This window comes from Hippocampus guttulatus, chromosome 12, assembly GCF_054856545.1.
Source record: "Hippocampus guttulatus isolate MCC_2025c chromosome 12, RoL_Hgut_1.0, whole genome shotgun sequence".
Taxonomy (NCBI): Eukaryota; Metazoa; Chordata; class Actinopteri; order Syngnathiformes; family Syngnathidae; genus Hippocampus; species Hippocampus guttulatus.
Genome location: NC_141272.1, coordinates 19,686,078 through 19,706,326, shown reverse-complemented (window position 1 = coordinate 19,706,326; position 20,249 = coordinate 19,686,078). Strand labels below are relative to the sequence as shown.

General features: G+C 41.6%; 2 protein-coding genes across 2 annotated transcripts in view; one reads left to right on the top strand and one right to left on the bottom strand.

Moving 5' to 3' along the window:
* Positions 1–4,368: 4,368 nt before the first annotated feature.
* On the bottom strand, positions 4,369–10,250 carry LOC147197767 (uncharacterized). The gene is given in 7 exon segments (XM_086125773.1): positions 4,369–4,571; positions 4,574–4,643; positions 4,646–4,867; positions 4,870–4,925; positions 8,214–8,232; positions 9,883–10,152; positions 10,155–10,250. Coding segments are annotated over 7 exon segments (936 nt in total).
* A 2,256-nt stretch (positions 10,251–12,506) lies between these two features.
* The window catches only part of LOC147197766 (solute carrier family 12 member 9), a 66,717-nt gene continuing 58,974 nt past the window's right edge, over positions 12,507–20,249 (top strand). The window contains exons 1-4 of the mRNA XM_086126078.1: positions 12,507–13,014; positions 18,624–18,758; positions 19,037–19,174; positions 19,421–19,738. Coding sequence (XP_085982204.1) covers positions 12,795–13,014; positions 18,624–18,758; positions 19,037–19,174; positions 19,421–19,738 — 811 coding nt within the window. The 5' untranslated portion in view covers positions 12,507–12,794. The remainder of the gene's footprint in view (positions 13,015–18,623; positions 18,759–19,036; positions 19,175–19,420; positions 19,739–20,249) is intronic.

Genomic DNA, 20,249 nt, shown 5'->3' with positions numbered 1-20,249 from the left:
TTGTCCAACAAAATAAATTCACTGTCCTCTCAAATTAACTCAATAGCCACTAATGTCTAAAGCAGTACACCTCAAAGTGGGCGCCCCGGTGGTCCAGTGGTTAACGCGTCAACCTCACAGTGCAGAGGTCGTGGGTTCGATCCCGCCTCCGGCCTTCCTGTGTGGAGTTTGCATGTTCTCCCGGTACCTGCGTGGGTTTTCTCCGGGTACTCCGGGTTCCTCACGCATTCCAAAAACATGCATGGCAGGCTGATTGAACACTCCAAATTGTCCCGAGGTGTGAGTGTGAGCGCGGATGGCTGTTTGTCTCTCCGTGCCCTGTGATTGGCTGGCAACCGGTTCAGGGTGTCCCCAGCCTACTGCCCGAAGACGGCTGGGATAGGCTCCAGCACCCCCCACGCCCCTTGTGAGGGTGAAGCGGATTGGAAAATGGATGGACACCTCAAATTGAAACTGTCCAAACTGGCTGCAAAGTTTCAGTATGTGGCGTGGCCACTATTATTTACTCTAACCTTGTGGGCATGGAGTTTTTTAGTGGAGGTACAGGTCGCCACTGGAATCCTCTTCCACTCCCCACAGACGACATCACAGAGCTGGTGGATATTAGAGACCTTGTGTTTCTCCATCATCTATGTTTGAGGATGCCCACAGATCCTCAATAGGGTTTAGGTCATGCATGCTTGGCCAGTCTATAACATTTACCTTCAGTCTTTTGGCAAGGCAGTGGTCATCTTCAAGGTGTGTTCAGGTGTCATTATCTTGTTGGAAAATTGCCCTGCAGCCCACTCTCTTGAATGGAGGGGGATTATGCTCAAGTTCAGTATGTCATAGGAGTGTTGACGTGTTACCCTTAATGAACTGTTGTTCCCCGGTGAAGGCAATACTTATGCAACCCAAGAACACGACACTCCAACCACTGTGCTTGACTGAATGCAAGACACTCTTGCCTTTGTACTCCTCACCTATAGAAACAGTCACTCATGCTTGTTACTATCTGAACCAAATACATGAAAGTTGATCTTGGTCTCATCAGACCACAGGACATGGATCTAATAATGCATATCCTTTCCTGCTTTATTTAGCAAAGTTTTTGCGGGCTTTCTTGTGTGTCATCTTTAGAAGAGGCGTCCTTCTTGGATGGCAGCCACGCAGACCACTTTGATGCAGTGAGTGATGTGTGGTCTGGTCACCGACAGGGTGACCATCCACCCTTTACACATCTGCAGCAATGCTTGGAGCACTCGTGCAACAACCTCTGGATTATGACGTTGAACAAGTGCACTCAATGTCTTGGGTCAACCATGATAAGGTGTGTTTTGAGTGGAAACTGCCCTGTTCAAGTGCTGTTCTTGGCCCCTGTGCTGCAGCTCCTTTTTCGGGTGTTAGCAAAATTCTTTGACATTCTTGACGTCGAGCAAAAACTTCTTTCAGATGCTCAGTGACTTTTTTTTTGCCCTAAGTTGCCTTATTTAACTCTCAGTGACCATTATGAGAGGGTGTAAGAGCAATTTCACTAAATGTCACACACATGCTCACCATTCACAGCATTCATAACTCTATTGAGTCACATGACACCGGGGAGGAAAAATGACTAACTGAACCGAATTTTGACATTTTCACTCATGGGTGTACTCACTTTCGTTTTCTGTTGGGTTGAGGTTGGGAAACTGACTAGGCTACAGGTGTCGAACTCCGGTCCTCAAGGGTTTTTATCCTGCATGTTTTCCACCTCTGCCTGCTGCAACACACTTAATTCAAATGATCAGGATTGTTATCAGCCTTCTGCAGAGTTTGCTGATGAGCTGATCATTTGAATTTGATGTGTTGCAGTAGGGAGAGATGGAAAGCCTGCAGGAAAGCGATGTCAAGGACTGGAGTTTGACATTTACGGGCAAGAGCATACCTTTATTATTATTAAAAAAAAAAAAGATAAAGCTTCTTTTTGAGAATCTCTTTTGTTGCCCCAGTAGTATGTTTTGGGTTATTATTATGCTGAATAACAATCCAACCGAACCATCCTTAGTGTTCTGGCAGCGGAAAGATGGTTTTGATCCCCTCACAAAAAAAAGAAAAAAAAAAGAAAAACATTGTTTTGCAATCATTGCGAGGGAATAAGAGTTAGGTTTTTTTCCCTTCCATGTCACCATTGGGGGCTCCATACCTACCTCCCAAAGACAGCTGGGATAACCTCCAGCACTCCCGGGACCGGAGTGAGGGGGAGTCGATGTTCAGAAATTGAATGGTTGAACTTTGGTTTGGATATTAGTCTTTTTTTATCTACCAGTGCTTCCTCTTTTGTGAGTGAGAGAGCTTCTTTGACTGACTACATTCCGTCACGTCACAGCCTGCGGTGTCAACAAGCTGAGGAGAACAGCAAACAAAACACACACACATGAAGAATTCTGCTCGAAAATATTGAACATATTCATTATATGAGACTTATTTTGGATCTTGGACTGAAAAAGAAAAACGGTGTGTTAAAATTACTCCATTTTATTTCATCTGGTGGGGGCACAAAATAAAATCATCTGGATCCAGATATATTATTTAAGTCGATGTATAGTCTACTTAAGAAATGTATCTGGATCCTGATGACAAAGTAAAATTGACTAAATTCAACAAAAACCTTTTTCAGTGTATTGTCAGGACAAATCCACTCTTAACGCACCTCACACATAAGGATAATTGTATAAGACAATCTTTTCGGAAGGTTAAACACCTAGGTCAGGAAAGGGCAAGATTGATACAAAAAACATTTTTGATTGATACAAAAACAACCCGGCTGTCTTTTTGTGTGTACCCGGCCTTTGACTCAAGTTGCCAATTTTAGGACTTGTCACTTGCTTGGGTAAAACTTATGAAAGATCCCACTTTACTTTGACTTGGTATTCATGAGAAGCCATCTGACTTGAGGTTTCAAACACGACTCTTTCGGTTTGGTGTTCAATATCAGCATTTCCAATATAGTGTGCCATTTGTTTTCTTTTTTGAAAGAATTTTTATTTGTCCACACTACAACAGCAACACAGAATTCTGTTCTAACTGTCTGCCATGTCCCATGGCTAGCTGCTCTCCTTCCACTCGCACCCGGTCCTTGGCTTTCCCATCCAATCAAATCAGCACTTAATTAACATTGATTCAAATCCTTAAACTCATAAAACTCTTTACACTCTTTCACATAACACATAACTGCACGGTCATTAACAATTTTAAAGGTGCATTCTTCGCATCAACCAGTTAGGTAGGTCAGCTGTTAAAACAGCCACTCTAATCTAACTTGTTATTGATTTTTGAAACTTTGAAACTCTGTACACTGAATAAAATGACCAAAATTTACAAACACAAAACTTCTGTATTTTGCGTTTTTTATGCCGTTTTGACAGATTTTCTATTTCGAACATTAATAACCTATAGAACAGTAAAAGTAGGTGACTCTGAATTTCTTAATGAGCAAATTTTCAACAGTACAGTATCGTATAGCGGTAACTATTATCACCATTGTAAATATATTTGTCAACTCAACGATAACAACTGATTAGTTGAAACATTTATGAATAAATACTGACAGCTCTGCCCACCCTTCTAATGTAGTTTAATGTCCAACACATCTCAGTGCCAGTTTTAAATGAATTTTTAGGCAAAGAAAAGGAATCCTTTCAGCGAGTCTTGGCTTGAAAACTGCTGGGAAATCCTCCCTCAGATCATTTCTTTTTACCGGCACCTGCTGTCTTTACTTCATGCATGCTGTTTTCTCTATTCCCCCCACTCTCTGTTCGCTTGTGCTCTGCAGTCCCTTTTGAAGTTTTCAGGAGTCCTGTGGCTTCCAAAGGGTCAAGAAAGGGCAACCTACTGTCTGATCGAAGGCAGAGCGTGGGATAAATGTGTGGTACCACCTGTCCTTGCTGCTCTGAGTTGACGCCACCGGTGTCACTGTACTTACACCTCTCTTTCTCACCTTGTATTGCTTACACATGATTTCCGTCTGTTTACATACCAGCAATGTAGAAACTGCATGGCGAAATCACACACTTATGGTTGTAGACCTCGTGCCCAAGTGTACAGGGATGCGTTGCGAGTGTAAGGACCCCTACTGTCTGACAACCGTCACACAGAGACAAATTAAGAAGTCACACTGTTAAAAGCCCACCCTTTGATTACACTTCACAATATTGAGGACTCATTCTAGAGCAAGCCCAGAGGAGCGGGGGTATTTGATTGAGGGAAAGAACTGAGTCCTGTGGAGAGAGTCAATTATAGGTCTGGGGTCACACAGAGAATGGAAGGAGGCATCTGAAAGACCTTCAAGATGGAACATTTGCCTTTCAAATAGCACCCGTAGATCAAACCTTCTGAGGATTTGTTGGTCTGTCAGTGGGTGTCTCCATTGTAGCGTCGGATTGACTTCTTCTGCCTCAGTTTCCTGTCCTGTGTGCCCGCGGAGAGATTTGTCCCACAGAATCCTCGGGAGTAAGGTGATCCAAAATCAGGCTTCAAAGCAAAGTTTGATGCTGACAACTCCTCAAACTTCTGTATAACTTTACACATTGACTGGAGGGGAATATCCCTGTGCCCCGGCTTCTACTGGATCCACAGGGCCCTCTATTGGCTGAGTCCTTGCTGTGGAAAACATAGAGAGGAGGAGGGGAAGCCAACAACGTAATCGTAGCCAACCCTGACCGAGGCCCAGAGTTGGCAACACTCCTGATGGATTAAAACGGGTAGGCAGAGTGACGCGGTGCTCCCGGGTCACAGGGTTATGGAAACTCAGAGCACCACCTCCAATGTTAACAAACAGTCCGATGCTTTTGAGCTAAGGTGGGTCAGTGTTGAGTAACTCTCTTGTCCCATCATAAACGGCAAAAAAAAAAAAGACAAACCCGGTCTTTCAAGCAACCAGCCTTCATGAACGTCCAGAGAGTTCACACCTGAAACAACAAAAGTGTGCAGTAGGTGATTAGCCTTAACAAAGCTAACATGCATTTTGCAAGAGATGTTCTGTCACTTTACAATACTGTCTATCAACTGGTTGTGTGGCTTTGGTCGCATGGCCATTTGGTTTATGACAACACCCTGGTGACCATCACCCTGTTTTTAACTGGTCCAATCCAGTTTGTTGTTTGCCTTTTGTGCCTAGAGTGAGTTCTACACACACACTCAACCCGGATCACCATTGGACCAACTTGACAACTAAAATCTGGTATTTGACTAGTGCTGTTCAGTGAACAAGTCAAGTCAACTTTATTGTCAAATATGCTCTATGTACAACATACAGCACAGAGGAAATTTCTTTCCTCTCAACCACAGTGCAATCACAGGAGCGAGAGGAGCCGCTGCGGCTAACCGCGCTACCATCAACAGAACAGTTTAAAAAAAAAGGACAAAATAATACAACACAACACATAAGACACAGACAGTCGTGCAATCTTAACCACTTTTTCTGCACACACTTTGTTGTTTGAAGCAGTTATAGATGAAAGAGGAAAGAATTAAAGTGTCCTTTCACCAGTGGATCAGAGACATCATGCTGAAAATGTGCACACATCTGCTACAAGCTAAGTTTGAAAGCAAACGAGAAGCTGTAGCGTCCTTTGACGAAAAAAGAGATTGGCTCACATCTCCTGTCCCATGTAAATCCGCTTCAATTCCAAGCGGCGACTCTAAGTTCCACATACGCATCCGCGCTCAGGACTGACGCTCCTTTCTTCTCATCGTCGGCTGCACAAGCCATCCATCCATCCAGCCGCTGACTATACAACAGCACCGACATTTCCGCTGAACAAAACGGGGCTGTGAAAAATGCTGCCCATTACAGGCGCAAAAAACACAAGCGCCGACAGTCAAATGGTGCCGACATTCCTCCCAATCAAAATCAGTACTGGTACACGCGTGCTGCTGAGAAGGCGCAACCACCAAGCAATTATTTTCCTTTGACGAATGTTGGGGCCAAAAAAATGCTGAAAACAATCCACATCAGGTCCGCACGACGTAACAACAAGCACCGTGTGAGAAAACAAAACACAAAAACAAACATCGAACACTTTCCTGGTCCCAGAACGGTTGGGAGAAGTTGGGATGGACATAAGCACAATTGCTCATGCTTGAGCATCAGTGCCCAATCTGCGTATGCTCACATAAATGTGATGATTAATGTTGTTGTTCTGCCGCCAATCATTAATCACCACCTCTTTGTCCAGTACCGGTAAATATAACCAGACTGAGTCAAAATAGGCCACAAAGTCATGAACTTTGCAGCAATGCAGGGTTGTATTTTGGAGCAATGGCACACAAAATATGCTTTAGGACTCCAGTCTCCAGTAAACCCCGGTGAAAGCCATTATCCAGAAATGGAGAAAACATGGAATACTGACTCACATCCAGCCAGCACAAATGACCCCAAGAGCACAGAGGCAACTCATCCAGCAAGTCTGAAAGGACCCCAGGATAACAACTAAAGAATAGGTCATGTCCCTCGCTTCAGTTAAGATCAGTGTTCATGACAACTAAGGACACCAAGGTAGAGACGGGGCAAAAATTACATCCATTTGTAGATGTGGGTGTGTCTCGCTACACAAAAGATGATGGGCTATGGTTTTTGATAGATGGGGTGTGAAAGAATTCAAGAACTGTTCAATTTGAAAATGAAACCATCTAATTTGGCTCAACTCTGTGGGATTACAATTCGATTCAATATGGTACGTCTCAGTCTGAGTTGTGTAATGCAACGCCTTTTTGTTGTCATTTTACGGACATTAAAATGAATTTGCCAATCCTTTAAATGTGCCATTTACTTCTAAGATATAGCTCTGCAATAAAACACATTTCGATACGTATCTCGATATATTTAAAAGTGGAATGACTTGATTCCGTTCGATTCAATTCAACGCATTCGCATCTTTTAAATCAAAAAACGATTTTCGGATTCAAACTTTTTTGTGACATCCCTAAAGCCCATATCTCACTGAGCTGCAAAGGTTTGCAAGTGTGTGTGCATGTAACTCATGTTTGTTTTTATTGTCAGGGTTCAATCAGTGTTGCAAATAGTTGCAAGGACATTCGCATACAGTTTTAATGGTTGCAAACAGTTGTTCTTGTCGCCATCAAATTTTGATTATGTTCAAAATTTCTTTGCGACAAGAAAAAACGTTTGAGACCATTAAAATTGTTGGCGAACATCTTTGTGACCTTGAACAAATCCTGACGAAAAGACAACATGCTATGTGCCCACACACATTAATAGTTGAGTCAGTTTTGAAATGATTTATCGCGGTCGCATTTTTTTGTCACAAAAATCTTGCATTTAAACAGGGGTGCGTAGACTTGATAATCGCTGCAGGTTTAGCAGCGTTTACAGTATTTTGTGTTGTTCACTAGCTTTTTCACTTCAGTAGCAGCATTCAAGGATTGCACTTTTCTTGGCCTTGTTTCACTTACGATTAAGTGGTCTGTTGTGTTATTCATATATTGTTCGTAAGTCAATATTTTTTTTTCTAATTTTTAATAAGCAACACTTATGGTGATCTTTTAAAAAGTAATCTCGCACCTGACAAATACATCATTTTACAAAAAACTAAAATGAGTAAAAACTAAACTGAAATTAAGCATTTTCTCAAATTCTAAAACTAGTTAAAAAAAATTCCAAATCTATTCTACAATCGAATTAAAACTAACTGATATTGAGGAAAAACAGTCAAAATGAAATGAAAACTAAACAACAATGAAAAATCCAAAACGATAATAACTCCAATTAAATGTTTTAAAAAAATTAAATTAAGGTTTTGGAGTGGCCAAGTCAAATTTTGTACCTCCATCTGACTCCAATATTGTTGGATGACCTTGAAAAGGCTGTTCTATTTTCGAAAAGCCACTAGTGTTGCTAATTTAATGCAATTCAGCGAGGAAGACTGGGCCAAAATATCTCCACAGAGATGTGAAAGACTCATTGCCAGTTATAGAAAAAGCTTGATTTCAATTACTGCTGCTGAGTGTCGCCGAAACATTTATTGGGTTTAGGGGGAAAGTACTTTTTTACAAATAGCCAGGTAGCGGTGAATATTTGTCCTCAGTTTAATGAATAGAATCACCATTTAGAAATTTATATGAGCTACCTTTGTCTGGGATTTACGTGTTTAATGATCTTAAACAAGTGGATAAACTCGGCAAAAAAGTATGAATTTAGGAAGAGGGCGAATCATTTTTCAAGGCACTCTACTTACCTTGATAACTGTTAACCTCCTGACACAATATAATGCGGCAATAATGTTGGGATTTGTTATGAAATGAAGGAAACTACATCAGGTTTTTTTTTGTTTGTTTGTTTGTTTTGGGGCGTTTTTTTTTGCATGAATAATAGGTTCAAATGCCAGTTTGGGTGAACTGGAACATCTAATCAGGTCCCTAGGTAGAGCAAAATGTAACCCGAAAAAAAATGGAGAATACATACTGCTATGTATTATATCGTTGTGACAATATAACAGCCCGTGGGCCAGTGGTTTGCAAGTCGACTTCAGAGGACACAGGTACCGGGTTCAATTCCAGCTCCGGTCTCCCAGTGTGGAGTTTGCACGTTCTCCCCGAGCCTGCCAGGGTTTTCTTCCTCCCACATTCCAAAAACATGCATGGCAGGCTAATTGAACACACTTAATTGTCCCGAGGTGTGAGTGTGAGCGTGGATTGTTGTTCATCTCTGTGTGTCCTCCGATTGGCTGGCAACCGGTTCAGGGTGTCCCCCGCCTACTGCCCAAAGACAGCTGGGATAGGCTCCAGCACCCCCCACAACCCTAGTGAGGATAAAGCGTATCAGAAAATGGATGGATGGATGGACAATAAAACATGCCGACAGTTCACGGACAGCTCTAGTCTGAAGTCTGATGCCTTACCATAAACAGACTGCTCCATCGCTTACTCCTGTAGTACTACATTGCCCTCAGCTGGTGATGTCTTGAAACTGCTACCACTGTCACCTGGATTTCATAGCACCAGTTTCCAAACAGCAAAAACATCCGCCCAACCATCTGTTTTCTCAACCACTTCCCCTCATTAGGGTCACAGCCAGGTAAGATGGACCCTCTCCCAGTTGAGAGGCACGCCCTGGGCTGGTCGCAAGCCAATCATGTACATATTCACACCGACAGTAAAAAAAAAATAAATAAAATGTTGGGAGCCCACATCAAGACATGTTGTCCCATTTAGAACACTTAAAATTCACATTTGATAATTATGAAAACGGTGTATTTGGATCAGGGTGATCCAATGCCGTGTTGCATAGAAAAACTGGCAAAAAAGTAAAAACAGATTACCTGATCCTGGATTGCAAAAATACCTGCCATATCTCCAAATCCAATTAATTTTGAATAACAAAATTGAGAAAAAATGTTTTTGAGTGTAAAAACAAGTTAACCACCCTTTACACTCTTCTCTTACCTAAAGTGAGTGGGGCAAAATTAATTAGTCAAAAGTTCATCTTTTTTCTCAACTGTCACACGATTGTTAAAACAAGTTGATTTGAAGCCTGTTCATGTTTTGTGCAATTTCAAAGGCATTTTGATAACAACTGGACACAAAAAACTTCAGGGGCATTCAACTTCAGAAATTCAAGTGACAGTAAAAACAGTCTTAACACTATTCCATTCAGAAAAGTGCCTTGTGTCTCGATGCATGTTATAACAAAAACATTGTGTGAACTAACCCATCAGTCAATCAAATTGTGTGTGGTCAGTGATGCTTTCTGAGTAAGCGCTTGCATTGTATTTCACAAAATTAGACGCATACACAAATCTACTCACATTGTGCTGTCTCTTCATACGCAGCCACTGAACATCACAATGGAAGAAATTTGGACAGTGAATAACACACATGCTTCAATTAATTCATGAAAGCGCTTACTGATGGTGGTGGTTGGTGTGGTTCAAATGCTACCTCGCTTCGTACACATCCGGACTTGAGAGTGGGATATTTTGGGAGACAGGATAGAGCAGTTGACCACGTCCTACATGGCAGCTCCACATCATACAAACATAATGGCAACAACACTGAGCAGTGGGGAGACTGACCTGACCTCTTCTCTCCTTCCGTTTTCATACAATGAATACACATATGAGAATATGTCAGGATTCAAATATGGTCATTATCTCTGTTACAAATATTGAAGAACTCATTTGACATTTGGAGAACTCTTGAAATCCCTCATCATACTTGCTATCCCCACTGTCAATATGTTTCTTTTGTCTCGGACAAAAGTTCATTTGTGACATTTCTGAGCTTAAGCAAATGCTTTGCCATCTTTTAAGACGGCCTCATTTCTTCTTATGTCAACAGAATTTTTTGCTCACACCTCATGTTTGTCATCTGAGCTTACTTTGAATTAAGGAATAAAAAACATTACTGTTAAAAACATAACAATATTTCCATTTACTGTGTGAAAGTGTGACTGTCTTTATCCAATTACGGTATGCTCTTCAGAAGGCAAGGCCTCAGGCTTCGGTGAACAACTCCCCATCCTTTTGTTAAGAAGACATCCACCTAGATGCAGATGCTGTGGTGTTGAGAGATATCCCGCCAAAGTAAAAATGACAAAATTCACTCTTCTCTAAAAGACCAAAAGCACAGCGACAGCCCGGAAGATATAAAGACACAATCCGCATGTTGCGCTAACTCCATTGTGTCCCAAATGACTGTTGTGGCTGCATGATGTAGAATGGGTGGATAGCTGATAAAAGAGTAAAAGGGGGTGGTCGTGACAATACCCCAGCCTTTGAAAAGGCACTTACTGCTTGGTGTTGCTACGGAAACAGCCCTTGCCATAGAGCACCGGTGTCAAAGTCAAGGCCCGGGGGCCAGATCTGGCCCGCGACGTCATTTTATGTGGCCCGCGAAAGCAAACCGTCTGTCTACTTCCATGATCCTTTCTTAAATCTGTACCGGAATCTCAAATTGTCATACGAAATAAATGAAACGGTGACATTGTGCAATAATTTTGTTACCCTGTTAATACTCACTTGAGCAATAATTGAACAAATACTTGTCTGATTTCAACACTAGTGTGCCATCATTTTTTTTGGTAATAATACGATGTGATGAATAAACATTTCTTTGGTTTCACGGTCTTAACGGCCCTGCGAGGGAAGATGTAACTCCAAAGTGGCCCCCGACAAAAATGAGTTTGATAGCCCTGCCATAGAGAAACACAGCCACAAAAGATTATGTGTTGGAAAGATCTCTTGCGTGAATAAAATGCGTGTGTGCGCATGTTCTTGTCTATTTAATAAGCAATGCAATTGTTTTCTCCCTAAATTACACTAAAGAGGCCAGCCAAAATAGTGGGATCCGTACAGGAGTTGCTGGAGCCTCTCGCAGCTGACTTCGGGCCGAAGGCAGACTCCATCCTTAACTGGTCTCCAGCCAGTCACAGGGAACATACAGAGACAAACAACCAATCACAGCCACATCCACATCGTCACTGAGTGGGAACTGATCCGACACTGCCTACACACCAATCAGGCAAAAGTACCACTACACCATCAGCAACTCCTGTACAGCATTCAGTTGGCTATTCGCACACTCCTACAAGAAAACATATGAATTGCACATATTCAAAGTTCATTTGCTGGTGGTGAAAAAGTGGGCATTTTTGACATGGTGAGTGAATTTGGTGTTGACATGACAATATCAATTCACAAGAGACTTAGAATATTATTTGTGCCTGGTGTAATCTTGTAATCCACAACCCCAAAGATTTGCTGATTATTAATTGTCTGGCAACAATAATTGATGATAAGTTTAGATTTCCAGCTAACTCTGGGGCTGTCTGCAGTAAGGGAACATATGTCCTTCCAGAGGATGTCTTGACAGCACGCCGTTATCCCTCGGAGCCTCAACACAGTCTCAGGAAGAGTGATATCACAGAATTTAATGAGCAAAGGGAGCACTTTAACACGTGGAATACGATATTGAGAGAGGTGTCAGAAAATGACATCAGTAAAATACCGACATAGGTATAAATTCAAAGTGACTACCATAAAGTAAATGAAAGTGGTGGACAAATCACAACAGAAATTACAAACAGGAGCTAACCTTCACAAGAATCATATTACAATCTTGATTGTCCAGTATGAGACACAAACTAACCAATACAGAAAATTCTTATTATTTTAGTATAGACAAAATAAAAAAAAACAAAAAACATCTGCCCTCAAGATCAGATGGTCAGTCCAGCCGTGGCTACAGTGTTCTGCATTCAGGGAAAGTTAGGGGTAGTTATTGAAGGCGAGCATATATTCAAACAATACATGTTAGTGCTCCAGTAGCAATGTTTACTACTTCTTCGCGAAATACAAAGAATTGTTGTGACTGGTCAGAATGGAATACATGTACAGTATATGATTTTATTTTACCCAGGAGTAGTTATTCACTTTAATTTGAAGAGCAAAGCCGGAACTGCATGCAAATAGTGTAGCCTGCTGCTGGTCCATCACATGATAGCTCAAAAGCGGATTTGCAGACAAATGAATCAACATGGGAACCTCTAACGGATGTCTACCCAACTTTTAAACTTTTTGGAACGTTCGCTCAGCCTTGCAACCCATTTGAATTTTTCGCCCATATCAAACACCTATTTCCGGCGTTGCAATGTTAGCCACGAAACATTTTTTCGAGTCTCCGGCCAGGACATGTCACTGATTAACTTTCATGATCTAAAGTTTATAGACGTGCTATTCATCAAAAACAATAAGCAGGATATACATAAGGAAATTAAAAAAAAGAAGAGGTGAGATTTGTGAGGGTAGTCGAGTTTCAAGATGTCAGAGCGGACCCCTCTCCTCCACTACCGCCTCTCCACCAGCGTCAATGAATCCGAGCTGCGGGCACCTCCGACCGGCCAGGTGCCGGAGGAGCACCCGGTCATCACCCGGCACCGGGTCTCTCACTCGGGTCAACCAAAGAAACTGTCCACTTTCTTCGGTGTGGTTATTCCAACCTTGCTGTCAATGTTCAGCGTGGTTGTATTTCTGAGAATCGGTGAGTCTTGATGCAAGTGTCCAGTAAAGCAATGTTATTACTTCAAATGCGCACGCTCTGCTGTATATGGAGTTTATCTGTACTATTTTGAATCTTGACTCTTTCTTTTGTATTTCATTAAAAAGTTTTAGTGAGATAGATGTCCACCCAAACGTTATAGATGCCAATAGTTGCGAGTTAACCACGTAAAATAGGTTTATTCATGCTCAATGCAGTTTTCTTTCTTGAGATTATTTATTTATCAATTTATTTATTTAACATAAATGAACGGTGTTCACAAAGCATATGGAGGAGATGGATGGGAACTAAATATTAACATTACACCTGTTCTTCCTGTTCCGAGTCGGTTCCTGTTACTGCACGCACGCACTATCTGGTTTAACATGGAAACTCGTAGGTTTGTGCATCTCTTCGTAAAACACGATTTGATACGATTCTCGATAGATGGAGTATGATCAGATTCAATGTAACGATTCAGTCGATTTGATATGGTTATGGCTGTAGCTTTTGTGGTGTTTATTAATATGTACAACATGTAAAATATCTCCAAAGCCCAAGCTATCTAAGTTGATTTAATACAAAGAAACCATTCATCAAACCAAATCATGAGCAATGTCAAACCGATTGATGTCAGTCATACATCTCATAAAAGATGATTCGTGACGGATCTCAAGACATGGGGTGTGGTATAATTCAAGGATGCAACGAATCAGAATCAGAATCGATTTTAAAATGTAACAAATTGGTTCTTCAAATCTTTCTTTTTTTTCCACACCCTATGAAATGGTTAAATTCTTTTCACATTGTAGCTGACAAGGTTCAGAAACTAACCAGATGGTGTGCGGATCCCACAAACGCGGACTCAGACAAACTATGAAAAAAATATATATACTGTATTTATAGAAAAACGAAGGATCGACAAAGTATCAAGAGAAATCGTTCGTGACAAAGAGCCAGGCAAACCCAACATAAACATAAAGTGCTTGCAAATGGCAAGGTAAATTTGTCTTGCTAAAATACACAAAACAAAATGGCAAAGGCCCGAACACACACAACTTAAATCAGACAAGAATAATTGGAAAACCAAAATACTTCTAAAACAAGATACTGTTGGAAAAGGAGCGACTTTTAGCGTGAATGCAAGGTCTAGAAAATATCTCTTGAGCATGACAGCAAGCAAGGTCAATAATTCAACAGACTTGACACTTGACAGTCCTTAAATACTAGGCAAGGCTTTGATGGGGAACGAGAAACAGGTGCACCACTGAAGAGGCAAGCCCTCCACTCCGGCCGGTGCTGAAAAACAAAACAAAACAAAGACGGAGCATGACAGTAACATAGAGGGTGTGTGTGATTTTATATTAGACATGACCTTATTTTTTCACCCATCCATCCAACCATTCATTTTCTGTAGCGCTTATCCTCAGCACTCAGAGAAAACTCACACAAACATCGAGAGAACATGAGAACTTCGTAAAGGAGGGCCCTTGATTCAAACCTGCAACCTCAGAACGGTGAGGCAGACGTGCTAACCACTTTCTCACTGTGCCATCTTTAATACTTTACGTGGAAATATGGGCAGTCTATTGCACGTCTGTCTCACAGTTCTACATTTCAAGGTGTAAATTTCAGCTCTTGCCTTGCTATGTGGAGTTTTCACGTTCTCCCCATCCTTGCATGAATTTTCTCCTGCTAGTCCAGCTTTTCGTGGATGTTAGGCTAATGAAATGCATACCCTAAATTGTCACGTGTGTTGTGGATGGTTTGTCTTTATCCATCCATCCATTTTCTGATCCGCTTTATACTCACAAGGGTCGCGGGGGGTGCTGGAGCATATCCCAGCTGTCTTCAGGCAGTAGGCGGAGAACACCCTGAACTGGTTGCCAGCCAATCGCAGGGTTTGTCTATATGTACTTTGCAATTAGCTGGCGATCAGTCATGGGCCGGGGTCGGCAACCCGTGGCTCCGGAGCCACATGCGGCGCTTTCATCCTTATGTTGCGGCTCTGCGTGGCTTGGGAAAATAAATACTGTATTGGCCCGAATATAAGACAGCCCTGATTATAAGACGACCCCCTCTTTTTCAAGCCTCAAGTTTGAAAAAAGACTTTTTGAACCGCAAAGTTTATTTTTATACAGAAAATAATTACAGTACATCTGAAACAAATGATTATAACAATATATTTGAGAGAAAAAGCATGTTTGCCTCATTCAAATCCTAATATCTAAACATTTAAATACAGTTTGTAAACTGAAGTGCAATCACATTTGTAAATGAATGGCTTCTGGTTTTTGAAATGTAAATAAACCAATCTATTGTGATAAAAAAACAAAATTGCAATAACTGCATTAACCACAGTGGAGTCTAACTGTAACTGTAGTCTTGAAACAAATCTGAATAAGGAAAAACATTGCAAAAAAATAATGCAAACTGGTTAAACTTGAGAGTAGCTGAGATCTGTCATGACAGAACATTACTCCTCACAAACATCCTATGCCTCGGTGTGCTCAGTGTCGCTGTCCTCACTCCCATCCTCTGGCTCCACTGGTTTCTCCCATAGCACGTCATCCTCACAGCCATCCAGGGCATTTATACAACATTTTATTATTTATTATTTTTAGTCTTCGTGACAGGGGTTCGCTTCAATGATATCTGGCGCCATCTAGCGTCGTGACTGGGTATAATGTCTAGACCCCGAATATAAGACAACCCCCTCTTTTTCAGTCTTATTTCATTGCAAAAAACACGCTCTTATATTCGGGCCAATACGGTAATAAGTGTCCGATGGAAGGGTATGTTATTTGTCTCACAAAGGTGAATCACTTATGTTATGTTCTTTGACTGTACACTGGGTGGCAGTGTTTCAGTAAAAATACTGTTGGGATGGAACAGAAAGGAGAAGAGTTCTGTAATGGCGACTATAGTGAGTTATTCGAACGAGTGTTGTGCTGTTAAGAGCCTGTTTAGAAAATACAGTGTTTGGCTACATTCTAGGCTTGTTATTTTGCCTACCAATGCCACAACATCTTTCTTCAGTCCTTGTGCCATTTCGGTCATCAGAATTTGCATTCTTCAAAGACGTTTGCGAGCACTTGACACGTCAGCAAGCACATTTGACAGGCGGCATGCACGGAAAGCCCAGCGACTCCAAAACTACACAATATATGAACAAAGTATTTTATTTGCGTTTGTCAGCTTGCTGAATTTCAATGCAGCCAACAGAATGGAGAGACGGTGGCCACAATGCGCCTATGTATCACAAAATAAACATTCAGGAGAACAGAGACCCAATCTGAGCAAAAGTTATTTCTGTCTAGAATGTATTTAAATATTAATGAGAAAATGGAGCTTATAAAAAACAGTTCTTTCTGAAGAAAAATAGAATGGAAAAAGGGCATCCTGCTCATTTCCAACCCAAACTATCTTGCAAAACCGATTAAAGGATATGTCAGGTTATATGATTTAAAAAAAAAAAGAAGAGTGATTGAAGGGGAACTTCTGGTATTATTAAAATTTCTCACTTGAATGCTGCGCTGGTGTCCTGACTCAATAACAAGCACTGTGAGTGTGAGGCACGAAATAATAACATGACATGCAGTTGTAGATTTCACATCATTGCTGTAAAAGACTAAAAAAGCTGAAACAACCATAAAGCACTTGGACAAAGCATCACATTCATGTTGTTGCTTGACTTTCATTCAATTTCTGGACAGACTCTGCAAATGGGATAGACTGTGTCAAGTCTCTTAGTTCTGCCACCATGTTATTTTCTACCCCCACCCCAAGTCTCGTGAGATGTCAGCTGCTGTTGAGTGCATACACATGCCTGCACGCACACCCGCACACACTTACACAGTAGCATTTGTCTACGACGTACGACTTAAGACTATTCACTCACACTAACATGCTCATGGACTCAACAGGAATTAACAATGGCTTTATTGTTTTACTGAAAGCTAGAGAATGCAGTGTTTCGATTTTGGAGATCAGGCTCGTTTGGCTCCATCCACTGTGTATCTGTTTATTATTATTGTTATTATTATTATTATGGGCGGCCCGGTAGTCCAGTGGTTAGCACGTCGGCTTCACAGTGCAGAGGTACCGGGTTCGATTCCAGCTCCGGCCTCCCTGTGTGGAGTTTGCATGTTCTCCCCGGGCCTGCGTGGGTTTTCTCCGGGTGCTCCGGTTTCCTCCCACATTCCAAAAACATGCATGGCAGGTTGATTGGACGCTTTAAATTGTCCCTAGGTGTGAGTGTGGGCGTGGATGGTTGTTCGTCTCTGTGTGCCCTGCGATTGGCTTGCAACTGATTCAGGGTGTCCCCCGCCTACTGCCCGAAGACGGCTGGGATAGGCTCCAGCACCCCCCGCGACCCAAGTGAGGATCAAGCGGTTCGGAAAATGGATGGATGGATGGATATTATTATTATCATTATCTACATCCGCACTTGGTATACCTGCACTACTAAAAAAAACATGCAAATGGAACAGTCTAATGCAGACTGTACAACACTATCCAGGAAACAATATCAAATGCTACTCCATGTAACTTATTTGAGCTGCTTGAAGCAAGAATATTGTAAGAATTAAATTTTGTTGAGGAGATGTAAAAAGACGATGATGTATTATTTGGGACTATCATGTAATAATATAGGCGGCCCGCTGACGCAAGAGTTAGTGCGTGCGTCAACCTCACAGTGCATGTTCTCCTCATGCCTGCGTGGGTTTTCTCCGGGTACTACGGTTTCCTCCCACATTCCAAAAACATGCATGGCAGCCTGATTGAACGCTCAAAATTGTCCCTTGGTGTGAGTGTGAGCGCGGATGGTTGTTCGTCTCTGTGTGCCCTGCGATTGGCTGGCAACTGATTCAGGGTGTCCCCCGCCTACTGCCCGAAGACGGCTGGGATAGGCTCCAGCAGCACCCGCAACCCTTGTGACGATAAAGCGGATCCAAAAACGATGGATGGATGTAATAATATAACTTCTTCCTGGTCATCTGCAGATGATTTTCGTATGCCCAAGCCACACAAATGAGTGCCCAACCCTGGGAAGAATGCAACCCTCCCAGTTTAATGATTTATGTCAAGTTGTACACCCAAAAAGAACAGAAAGACTCAAAATAAGACACAAATCTGTAAAGTTTCTCTTTTATTAATCATGCTCTTTTTTTTAATAATGTGATGCCACGTGTAAACTTGTTCAGGAGTGGATCATGAAAACACTTTGTCTTTTCTGCACGGATGAATCCAGACAAACCAGCTGCTTTAGTTTTGGTAGATACTGTACTTTGTTTCTACCAAATGACATGCGCAGAAATATTTTAAATTGTACTTTGCCGAGAATGATTCCGTCTTGGTGATTCCTGTTTGAGGATTAGAGAAGGTTGAGTGTTAAATAATCTTTCTGGACACTAATAAATAGCCACCTTATATTTCATAAAATAACATGAATTAAAATGGGTACTGTATCACTTTTACAGTTGTGTCCGAATGGATATTTTAATGATAAAAGCAATATTCAATTTCTTCGATTATCTTTCAGTTAAATCAGTGATGAGCCCTCATTGCTTTCAACATGTTGTAATTGGTATGCTTTTTTTCCCCTGTAGGTTTCTTGGTTGGCCAGTCTGGACTGTACCAAGGCATCGGCATGTTTATTGTGGCCTACTTCATAATCTGCATGACTGTGCTGTCAGTATGTGCCATCTCCACCAACGGTGCACTTGATGCTGGAGGGGCCTATTGTATCCTTTTGCACTTTCTGTCCGATGAATTATACAATACACAGGTCACTTAATTGCATGTCCATTTTTATTTATGTCACGCAGCTAATCAATCTCCTTGTATGCAGCAGGTTTAAGAGCCTTCGACAGTTCCCTTTAGCCACAGGGGCATGGGGAAAACCTTCATTGGGGGTTGATATGTTCAAAATACAATTTTGCCTTTATCACTGTCAATAACAGCAACACGTTTAAAATTGATTTTGCCATTTCCCAAACTACCTTTCCTTAAAATTCCTCAGACATGATCAGCCGGGCGCTGGGCCCAGAATTTGGTGGCAGTATCGGAATTATGTTCTTCTTGGCTAACGTGTGTGCCTGTGCTCTTTATGTGCTGGGTTTAGTTGAAGCCATTGTTGCCACTTTTGGAGTGCCAGAGGGTAAGTTTCAACATGACCACTCGTCAAATTCTGTCAATTAAAAAAAAAAAAAAGTTGGCTTTACTCTTCTTGGCTTCTACTACATGTTCTATGACAAAGAGATGACCTCTAATGCAAAACATAACACACGACGGGGACATCTGTGTGAAATAATACATTTGTGTTTCCATGATTGTATTATTTTAACAAGTACTGTATGCATATTAATAATCAGTAATTCATGTATTCTTTTTTATCTTGCCTTAGATGGAGCGCTCGCCGCAACTTCCTACCAGGTTCTGCCATCAGGCTACTGGTGGTCTCTACTTTACGCCACAGTCATCGCCCTGCTATGTTTGCTTGTGTGCATGGTCGGTGCTCACATCTATGCCAAAGCCACCTTTCTCATCTTCCTAGTGGTCATGTTTGTCCTGGGCACGATCTTCATCAGCTTTTTCGCTGTACGTCCTCGCACCATCATTCTGCCTAGTTCCGATGACTCCAACCCAATGGGAAATGCAACGGGCCCCACCACGGCGAACTTTACCGGCTTCAAGTTGGAAACCCTTCTCGGGAACCTGTGGGGTAAGGCAGACTGAAATAGGATGTACTACTGCCGTCACCTTTGATGTGGTCAAATGAATCATGTTAATCGACGCCTTACTTTAAAGCAGTGATGAGGAACACTTCTATTCATGTGAACACACTTTGAGTAAATTGTCGACTGATTAGTTATTGGGAGGGGTTGTACAAATATCATCTCTGAACCCCAAAAATCTGAACAGCATTATTTTGAATGAATGATTTGTATGCCGAGGAGTGGTAAAGGTTCAGCTCGAGCTCATCGAGACTGGGGATTTTGCAGTGGTTTAAACCGATATGGAAAATCCCATTTTATACTTTTTAGCTGCTTGTAACAAATCAGATTTTTTTTTTTTGTGTATGCAATAGTCAGCAGCGGTGTCTGCTCTCTTTATTGAGTGTTTTGGATGCTGTTGGAACATCCCAAAATTGTCATTAAGAATGTGAATTTCCAAAGCTAAAAGATTATTTTCAGTTTTACATAGCAAGTGAGTGAAATGTTTGTCTGTCGAAT